A 9,553-nucleotide genomic window follows, 5' to 3' on the forward strand; every position below is an offset into this window, starting at 1 on the left:
CATGAGAGCCAGTTTCATCATAGTGCTTGATGGTTTTTGCGACTACTTAACTTTCAAAGTCTTTGAAATTTTCCAGATTACTTTAAGGTCAGTCAATGATGGACTGGCATTTCTCTTAGCTTATTTGAGCTGTTCTTGCTATAATATGGACTTGGTCTTTTACCAAATAGTGTTATCTTCTGTATACCACTCCTACCTTGTCACAACACAACTGATTTACTCAAATGCATTAAGGGAGAAAAAACACTAAAATGTAACTTTTAGCAAGGCACACCTGTTAATTGAAATGAATTCTAAGTGACTACCTCATAAAGCTAGTTGAGAATACCAAGTGTGCAAAGCTGTCATCATAGAAAAGGGTGGTTACTTTGAAGAAATGTTAATAAAATATTTATTTGTTTTAACACTTGTTTGGTTACTACATGATTCCATATGTGTTCATTGTTTGTCTTCACTATTATTCTACAATGTGGAAAATAGTACAAATAAAGAAACCATTGAATGAGTAGGTGTGTCCAAACTTTTGACTGGCAATGTATGATTAACAAACATTGTTCATAAAACAATGTAAGTCTCCTCCTGGAATAAACTCAGAAGTCCCCTCCCCTAGTTATTCAGCCAGAATTGAATTATTTCGTTTTTTACAGTTATTAGAAGTCCGGTCACGGGATACTTTGCTATCGCCAGGAGGAGACATGAAGGAAGAATGTTCCTTCCATGAGTGCATGGGAGATTTTTGCGGCAAGAATATGGCCATTGTAGATTCCCAATCTCACGCTATTATTTTATGAACGCACTCTGAGTAGAAACGTTGTCTCAAACAGTGAGAAAGCAGTGCAAAGTTCGACTTGCCTCCTGTGAACCACTGTTTGAGCCCCACAGTGGAGGTGTCATAATACCAATAAAACCTAGCGAATTTGAGAAACATTTAAAATAAGGGCTGTGTTTCGTTTATGCTTACCCTGGCGTGACGTTTTGATAACCATGGAAATCTCTAGGACAAGGAGACTTATCAATATATTTGGCTCTATTTACTGATTTTGAAAATGCTCATTAGCATTAAAGTAGACATTATGCAAGATTACAAATTCCTGCATGTCATATCTAGCTGACACCTTAGATAACAGGTAGTGTCAATTTCAAACTTACACAAGACATTCAGAATTGTCAATTTTAAAGAAATATAGACTATTACTACGTTTAGCTAACATTAGTTAATCCAGACATTTTTACCTTTACCTCGATTCAGCAGTCTCGTCCAGATCATTATGGCATTTGTAGTTATGATAGCCACATTAGCATTTCATTTTTGGGGTAAATACCAATATATTGTAAGTCACTTTGTCCTAGAGAGATATACACGGTTATCAAAATGTCACGCCATGGTAAGCCTACACGAAACAGACCTTATTAAGTGTTTCTAAAATCCCTCTGGGCAAAATCTAATGGTGGAAAAACAATTGGCATAATTTTCCTTGTTTGACCACTAGGTTTTATGGGTATTATGGTACTGTATTGGTTAACTGATAAAAGCTAACCATTCCTACAAGAAGTATAAAGATATTGGGGAGCTGTCGGAAGCATTATTCAAGAAACGAGTGTTTCTCAAGACCTTTGTCCCAAGGAGATGGTGCAACAAAACAGGGTGGTAAAGGGACAATAAAGTATTCTTCTTGACTTTAGTTTTATAATTACTGAATATACACATTTAGTTAAATGTGCGGAATCAGACAAGTTAGTAAGATCTCATCACATGAAATAACCAAGCATGACAACAGAAATGTTAAAACAAATGTAGACTTTATGGCGTTCCTGGGCTGTACAACCAGTTCATTAGGAAATTGCTGGTGGAGGACGGCTTGACTCGGTCCGTAGCAGCGGCTTGTCAGCCCTGTATTCTCAGCTTGACCATAGGTGGTCCACACTAGGCATACAGCGTTCGCAGGCAATACAGTCGCAAACATACCTGGGTCCAACACATATGTAAAATACATAAGGTGGGCTTGAGTTCTTGTTTTGTACCATTTGAATAGTCCAAAAAGTGCCAACTAAAATCAGCCCGCAAGCTACTCCGCTAAACCAAGCACACCTCTAGAATTACAAAGTATTTTACATATGCATTTGCCCCAGGTCTTGTAGCAAAGGGCATACTACTGGAATTTAAGGCATCTCACAGGGACGAGGTGTGGGCTGACCACAGAGGTCATGGTTCTACACTGCCAGCGGTCGAACCCAGTCAGTAGGTTCTTAGACTCCGTACTTCCCTTTAAGCTCCTCTACCAAGGCAATGTACTCCTTCCTGGCTTCCTCTTGGTTCTTTCCTATAAGAGGCACAAGGAAAAACACATTCATAAAACATGCTGATAACAGGTTACTGTTCAAAGATTGTCTGGCTCAACCAGTACACTTGTGACTGTAAATGCATTGAGCTGAAGGGATCCACAGCTGTCTAAATGTGATTCCCTGCGAATTACAAATCACTTAAGGTGAACCGTGCCCTCTACAATCTAAATGTGGGCAGGGCCACAGGAAACACACCTTTCTCCTTCTCCCAGGCGTCCCACTTGGCTTTCCCAGTGAAATCAAGCATCCCAGGACGAGCTTCAGAAACAAAGTAAAAACCACAATCAACAGACTTATACTCAATACAATGAGCCATCTACACTTGAGGGGTATCACAAAGCACTGGATGCTGGCTTACCGGTGTTGACATCGCCCACTTTGGCCTGTTTAAACAGAGCATAAACCCTGAGCATCTCTGCATCTGCTGGTTTGGCCTTCAGCTGCTTCACCTCCTCTGCAGCCTTATCAAATTCTGCCTGGGTGGGATAGAAGCAAAATATGTGATTAGCTGACTTTAAACAGAGAAAGAAAAGCCTACACCGGAAAATGGCTGCTTCCAAGTGAAATTGGAGAGATATGATGGCTTTAGACATGAAAGGTTCCTGTACAATCTCATTGCAAAATGCCAGCAACCTTACAGCAGATCTATGTCAGAAAAAGGTTAAGCTAGATAATCACCAGATAGCAATTGAGTCAGCACTGGCGTACATTGAACCTTGATCTCATATAGGTCTATTTGACTTAGCCTACAGACAGTAAAACTACAAAGTCAAGATGACATTCCATTGTGAGCAACTGGAGACCAGAATGGCAGAACATAGTAGTTCTGGTTGAGGCCAGTTTCTGAGTATGGAAACAAATCATTGTTGCTGAAAAGGAGGTCTATGCTGCCAAGAAAGAAAAAAAACAGGCCCCCCAGCAGTACAATGGTCCTCTGAGTGGACTGAGCTTGAGCAACACTACAAAATGCCACACTGGATGTGCCACCCTGCCAACTGTGCCAAAGGGGGAAGAGAGACCAAACACTGGTTTCTTTTCCTTTTGTATAGCCTAAGAACATAAGCAGTCTGTTGCCTCCACTTATAGTTTAGCCATTATTAGTGTCACTGAAATGTTTGGTGTCAGATGGCCTGGATGTTGCTTTTGCAACCCACCCAGAGGCAAGATTGGATTACAAATCACCCTGGTCAGAGTCCAAGTAGAGGTAATAACCTGGGGAAAGTACCCAACCCTTATCTGTACAGCCTCCAAGGCAGGTTTTAAAAGACAACACATTAAGTGTTTTGGGGTTCCTGAATGGCGCAGCGGTCTAAGGCACTGCTTCTCAGTGCTAGAGGCATCAGTACACACCCTGGTATGATTCCAGGCTGTATCACAACCGGCCGTGATTGGGAGACCCATAGGGCGGCGCTCAATTGGCCCAGTGTCGTTAGGGTTTGGCCGGGGCAGGCCGTCATTGTAAATAATAATTTGTTCTCAACTAACTTGCCTAGTTAGATAAGGGTTCGATTAAAAAAAAACATTTCCAAAAAGGTGTTGTGCATCTATTAGCTTTGCACCTGCTCACTCAGACATTGTAAATGTTATACACAAAATAGTTCCAGGGAAAAGGCTTTGCATTGCCCACCATTTACAGTCCTGCCAGATACAAAAGCATTGTGTATCAATGCAAATATAATGCCCATTTGAGTCTAGGTCGACGCAGAGAAGGAAGGAGACAACCCGGCATGGTGCTTATGTATGAGAGTTTAGCAGCTAACTACAAAATAATCTGGCCTGAAGGTAATGGCTAAACAAACACATTATCTGAACTAAAAAAATATATAAACAGCCAAGGTCTTGAGTTTTAATGTTGCAATATGCGTGAGGCAACACACAAAAAAATGTGACACAGCCAAAACCAATGTAATCTAATCTACTCAGCTAAACAACAAATATCCAATATGCTTTGGTCTCCGCTTCAATAGGAGGACAGAGATCAGGTTGCCAAACTCACCTGGCTACAACTCACCTGTGAACTTTTATAAGGGGATATTCATTACGGAAACATTTACCGTTTTTAAGAACCAAATTGAAGCAAGCAACGTAGAACGAGAGATTCTATTTGACAAATTCAGTTAGGTTCCGCCCTGTTTCGTTAGCTCCGCTTTAAGAAATGTTTTGCGACAGAATAGGCGTAATGAATATGCCCCCAGATGAGAGGCAGAGGGCATGAACTGAAGGGACAAAGTACAAACCGGTAAAATAAATGTGAGAAACTTCAACAGTGCTTTTACCTTCAATTTGATAGAACTGCATAATTTTTCAAATCAAAATCAAATACTTACTTTACAAGCCATTAACCAACAATGCAGTTAAGAATATAATTAAAGAGCAGCAGTAAAATAACAATAGCACGGTTATATACAGGGAGTACCAGTACAAAGTCAATGTGCGGGGGCACCGGTTAGTCGAGGTAATTGAGGTAATATGTACATGTAGGTAAACTTATTAAAGTGAGTATGCATAGATAAAACAGTAGCGGGGGGCGCAATGCAAATAGCCTGGGTAGCCATTTGATTAGATGTTCTGGAGTCTTATGGCTTGGGGTAGAAGCTGTTTAGAAGCCTCTTGGACCTATACATATTTAGGTATATGTAAACAGATATAACGTGACTAATTTATATATACATTCATTCCTCTAACCAGAAACACAGATGCTTGCCATTTGTTTTCTGCAAGTTGTTCAATAATGGGTTTATTAAATGGGAGTTTATGACCCTGCGTTCCGGGCGCGAGCCTTCTTGCCTTCGAGTGACCATGATTATAAGAGCTGCGCAAAACTGCAAAATGTCTTCCTTCATCCTATAAGAACAAGCTAGACTTTAGTCAACGTTAGATATAATTACTTTCACATGCTTCTTCTCACCAGGATATTACGCAAGCAATCATATTACAACAGAGGCGCGTGTGAAGTCCACACACAATCAGTGCCTTGGGCTATGTCAAAGCCCTTCACCCTTCAAGCAGGGTGACAGAAGTGCCAAAGCCAGGCAATCCTCTGGCACTCTGGTTTGCCAGTGACATTAGCTTGCTAGATATTGAGCTGTCAAACAAATGATATAGTGGTTTCATCGGGTTGAAGCAAGGGCATTGCGCCTTTTTAAAAGGCAATAACATTAATCAAGTTTAATTCAAAATTGCCACAAGACCGACGGGGATAACTAGTAACTAAGTTACTATAATTAGTGGTGCCAGGTCAAGTGCCAACTCCAGTTTGGCAAAAACGATACGCTCTTTACTTGTGTTCTAGCTAGTAAGCTAATTTACCGTTAGCTGACAAAGCCTAGTCGACATGTTAGTGAAACTGCACTTGGACCAGGAAATCAAACCGCTGTCTGTGCGGGTCTCTACAATAATAATAATAATACAACTACCTATGCATGTTATGGTAACTAGCCACAATATAATGTAAAACAAAATACAAATTCGATCCAAACCTCAGACATGGTTTTCAATTCCTTTTGAAGGCCCTTAGTACAGTCACAGAACACTGCTGGCATCCACAGCCCAGAACTAACGGAAAGGAGAGTAGACCGTTCCTAATGTGTGTATCGTGAGCAATAGTGTGAGCAACAGTAGTGGAATCGGCGGTTCGCCTTTAAAATAAAAGTCACCCATTGAAACATGCAAACGGATAACGTGCCCAACGTTCTGAAGTCTATACATTCACAGTGCGATTGTGTCAAATTAACTACTTATTGTATTTTGTTGAATGTATATAACATTCCAACCTTGTTTAGCGTTATCGGTTTGCATCGGTGTTGGTATCGGTATATCAATTGGGGACTTTTATTTTGAAGGCAAACCGCCGACTATCGTTGCTAATGTTTACTCACGACACAGTGATCTGTTCCTCCAAGCGTTTCGCTACTGTGCGAGGCGATACCGCCCCTCAATTCCATTGGTAGATTTAACGAATGACATTCACGCAACATCTCGGTTAGTTCGGGTGAGTAAAGGTAACCAATCAAATCCCTCAATTCATTTGCACGAGTAGTGGTCCCACTAAAGTAGGGCACGGGGTCATGGGGATGTGTGTCTGCAACAATTAAATATGTATCTCTACTAAAGACAACACAGTCTTCTCCAATAGGTCGTTATCATTAAAACGTCACAATTAGGTGAAGAACGTTCGATTTGCCTGCTTTCCCGGCAAGGAGATCGATCACCAGCTCCGCTAAAACCACTGACCACTGCCTGCTGTTGTAAGTGATTGTTAAATAAATTAACTTTTTTGTTGTAATATCATCACCACTTGAAGAGCATGGTCAGAACCACATTTCCGAATATTCCATGCAAAACAATTGCGCACATTTAGATTAAAGTTAATACAAGAAACGGCATGATTGTCATGATCAGTAAACATCAATAGGGGAGGTGCATGAAGATGCGGCCCACATAGACTTACAACAAATTCATTTTTTTTGCTAAATTCGCCTTATTGTACATTGCTCTCTTGTTACCTTTTTTGTATGTTCAAAATCACACTATACACATTGCGCCAATTTTAGCTTCAAGGTGCCAGCAATTAGAAAAAACGAAAAAGTAGATTGTGCTGATTTATTGGGGGGCATTGAACCATGTCTCGCGCTGTAGTTAAAACATTCAGCGGATAGGGTTTTCCCTAATTACCAGAGCCACAAAGGTAAAATTGGCTAGATTTTAAAATATATATACAAACAGCAGGGTTTTAGTCTTTAATAGAAAGGTTTGAGTTAGGCATACGTTTACCAGTGTGGTTAAGGTTAGGTTTAAAATCAAATTTTGAAGATAACTTGTAGAAATGGGCGGGGTTTATGACTTTGTGGCTGTGGTAACTAGTGACGACCAGTGTATAGTGATAAAATTATGTCATATCTGAATTCCAACATCTTTATGCACGTTCGCAATGGATCATGTAATTCCAAATCGGCTGTGTGAGGGTAGCCTTATGATATCTCTCATCGGATTTTAAAATAATTTTTGCATTGTAATTTCAGAAAATTTCCATAATATATTTGCAATAGTAGAGGAATAATTGTTTCACAGTATTACTTAAGCAGCAGTGTTTTGATTGGCTGTTATATTCACTCATTAATTAATCCTGCTGGACCAGCATCCGTTGGCTTTGGTGCTGTGTTCTTATTTGGTGGGGTTTAACAGAAGTTGTCATCCAATGTGCATTAGTGCCACCAACAGGACTGGAGTATAAATACATCCATTATACTTTGATACACGTGTAAAAGGAAAACATTTACCCTGCCAACTAACCCCCTACACTCATAAAAAAGGCACTACCCCATTCCCCTATTTGAACCCTATCTGATCCTACACCAGGCCAACGCCCTGGGAGGACAGGACACTACCATTCAACACCCCCTGTAACTCTTTTGCAGTAAAATCTCATTTTATTTTTTTTCCACCATTATTTAACCAGGTAGGCCAGTTGAGAACAAGTTCTCATTTACATCTGTGACTTGGCCAAGTTAAAGCAAAGCAGTGCGACAAAAAACAACACAATTGTTACACATGGGATAAACAAACGAATAGTCAATAACACAATAGAAATCTATATACAGTGTGTGCAAATATCAAGGAGGTAAGGCAATAAATAGGACAATAGTAGCGAAGTAATTACAATTTAGCAAATTAACACTGGAGTGATAGGTGTGCAGATGATGAAGTGCAAGTAGAAATACTGGTGTGCAAAAGAGCAAAAAAGTAAATAAAAGCAATATGGGGATGAGGTAGGTAGTTGGATGGGCTATTTACAGATTGGCTGTGTACAGCTGCAGCGATCGGTAAGCTGCTCAGATAGCTGATGTTTAAAGTTAGTGAGGGAGATGTAAGTCTCCAACTTTTGCAACTTTTGATTTTTGCAATTCGTTCCTGTCATTGGCAGCAGAGAATGTATTTTTGGTCATAAGTTGCAGTAGCAGCAACATTATGTACAAAATAAGTTTTAAATAAAAGAGTTACAAACAATGTAAAAATGTTTTAAAAAATATAGCACAGATGGTTAGGATCCCGTAAAACGGCAGCCATCTCGACCGGCACCAAATGTCATCATTGCAATAGTTTTTCCAACATTAATTTTATACATATTCACCTATTAATTTGAATATTTTTGGAATCGTTGTCTCAGCCTCTTATGTACATGATGACATCGTCGGCATACAGAGATATCTTGTGTTCATTTGGCCCCACCTGCAGCCCATTAATGTTTATGGCACTTCGAATAGATTCCGCCAGAGGTTCTATACTAAGGGAAAATAACAGACAATTTCCTTGTTGTAACGAAAAGGTTTTTAAGTTGCAGTGCAATAAGTTTATCTGGTTTGTCTTTTAACTTTAGTTTTAGGGATACCGGACTATGATCTGAGATGGTGATGTTATTAATAATATAGTTTTCTACCTGATGAGCTTAAGGTCTGAGTGATAAGAAAGTATGTCCTAGAGTAAGTTCCATGAGGATTTGAAAAGAAAGTATAATATTTTGTTGTTGGTTTGAACTTTCTCCAAATATCAATAAACCCCTGTTCTTCACAGTGAAATTGAACTGCTCTAGACATTTTTAATATGGGACCATCTGGTCGTGACTTGTCCAAATGTGGAGATAATGGACAAATCTTTTTTTTGCAATTAAAGTCACTTCCAACACACAATGTGTATTTGAATGCTTAGCAATCTCTAAGAAACATCTACTAATCAATTGTGGGGAATCATCATTTGGTGCATAACAATTAGCAAAAGTCAAATGTATAACAAACTGACCCTCTGAATCAGTTACCTTATTTTTCAATGGAAAAGACAACCTCGTATTAACCAGTATACAAACACCATTTATTTTTTGAGGAGGAGAAAAAATGACCTACCCATTCCTTTTGAAGCTTTTTGTGCTCCTTGTCTGATAAGTAGGTATCTTGGAGGAGGGCAATATTACAATCCATTTGTTTTCGCTGTCAATATTTTTTTTCTCCGTTTAAGCCCTTCACTTTATAAATCATAATGTTAAGTGATTTCATTATGAGTATAAAGTGTCAATATAAAACACTACAGACCTTGATTTCAATTGACCTTTTCCTCGTACCCATAACTGCAGACAGAAATGCTTCTTTGTTTTTCATTTCAATACAAAACCCACACAGAAACATCATTAACACAAAAATAAGTGTCTCCACTAGAACGA

The 9,553-nt window shown here is 39.4% G+C and overlaps 1 protein-coding gene across 1 annotated transcript; it reads right to left on the reverse strand.

Moving 5' to 3' along the window:
* Positions 1 to 1,781: 1,781 nt before the first annotated feature.
* On the reverse strand, positions 1,782 to 5,933 carry LOC115128910 (acyl-CoA-binding protein-like). The gene is made up of 4 exons (XM_029659055.2): positions 5,823 to 5,933; positions 2,702 to 2,819; positions 2,539 to 2,601; positions 1,782 to 2,321 (listed from the first exon to the last, which is right to left on the reverse strand). The coding sequence occupies exons 1-4, from the start codon at positions 5,883 to 5,885 to the stop codon at positions 2,248 to 2,250; spliced, it is 318 nt and encodes a 105-aa protein (XP_029514915.1). The 5' UTR covers positions 5,886 to 5,933; the 3' UTR covers positions 1,782 to 2,247.
* Between the last annotated feature and the right edge of the window lie 3,620 nt (positions 5,934 to 9,553).

Source organism: Oncorhynchus nerka, linkage group LG1, assembly GCF_034236695.1.
Source record: "Oncorhynchus nerka isolate Pitt River linkage group LG1, Oner_Uvic_2.0, whole genome shotgun sequence".
Lineage (NCBI taxonomy): Eukaryota > Metazoa > Chordata > Actinopteri > Salmoniformes > Salmonidae > Oncorhynchus > Oncorhynchus nerka.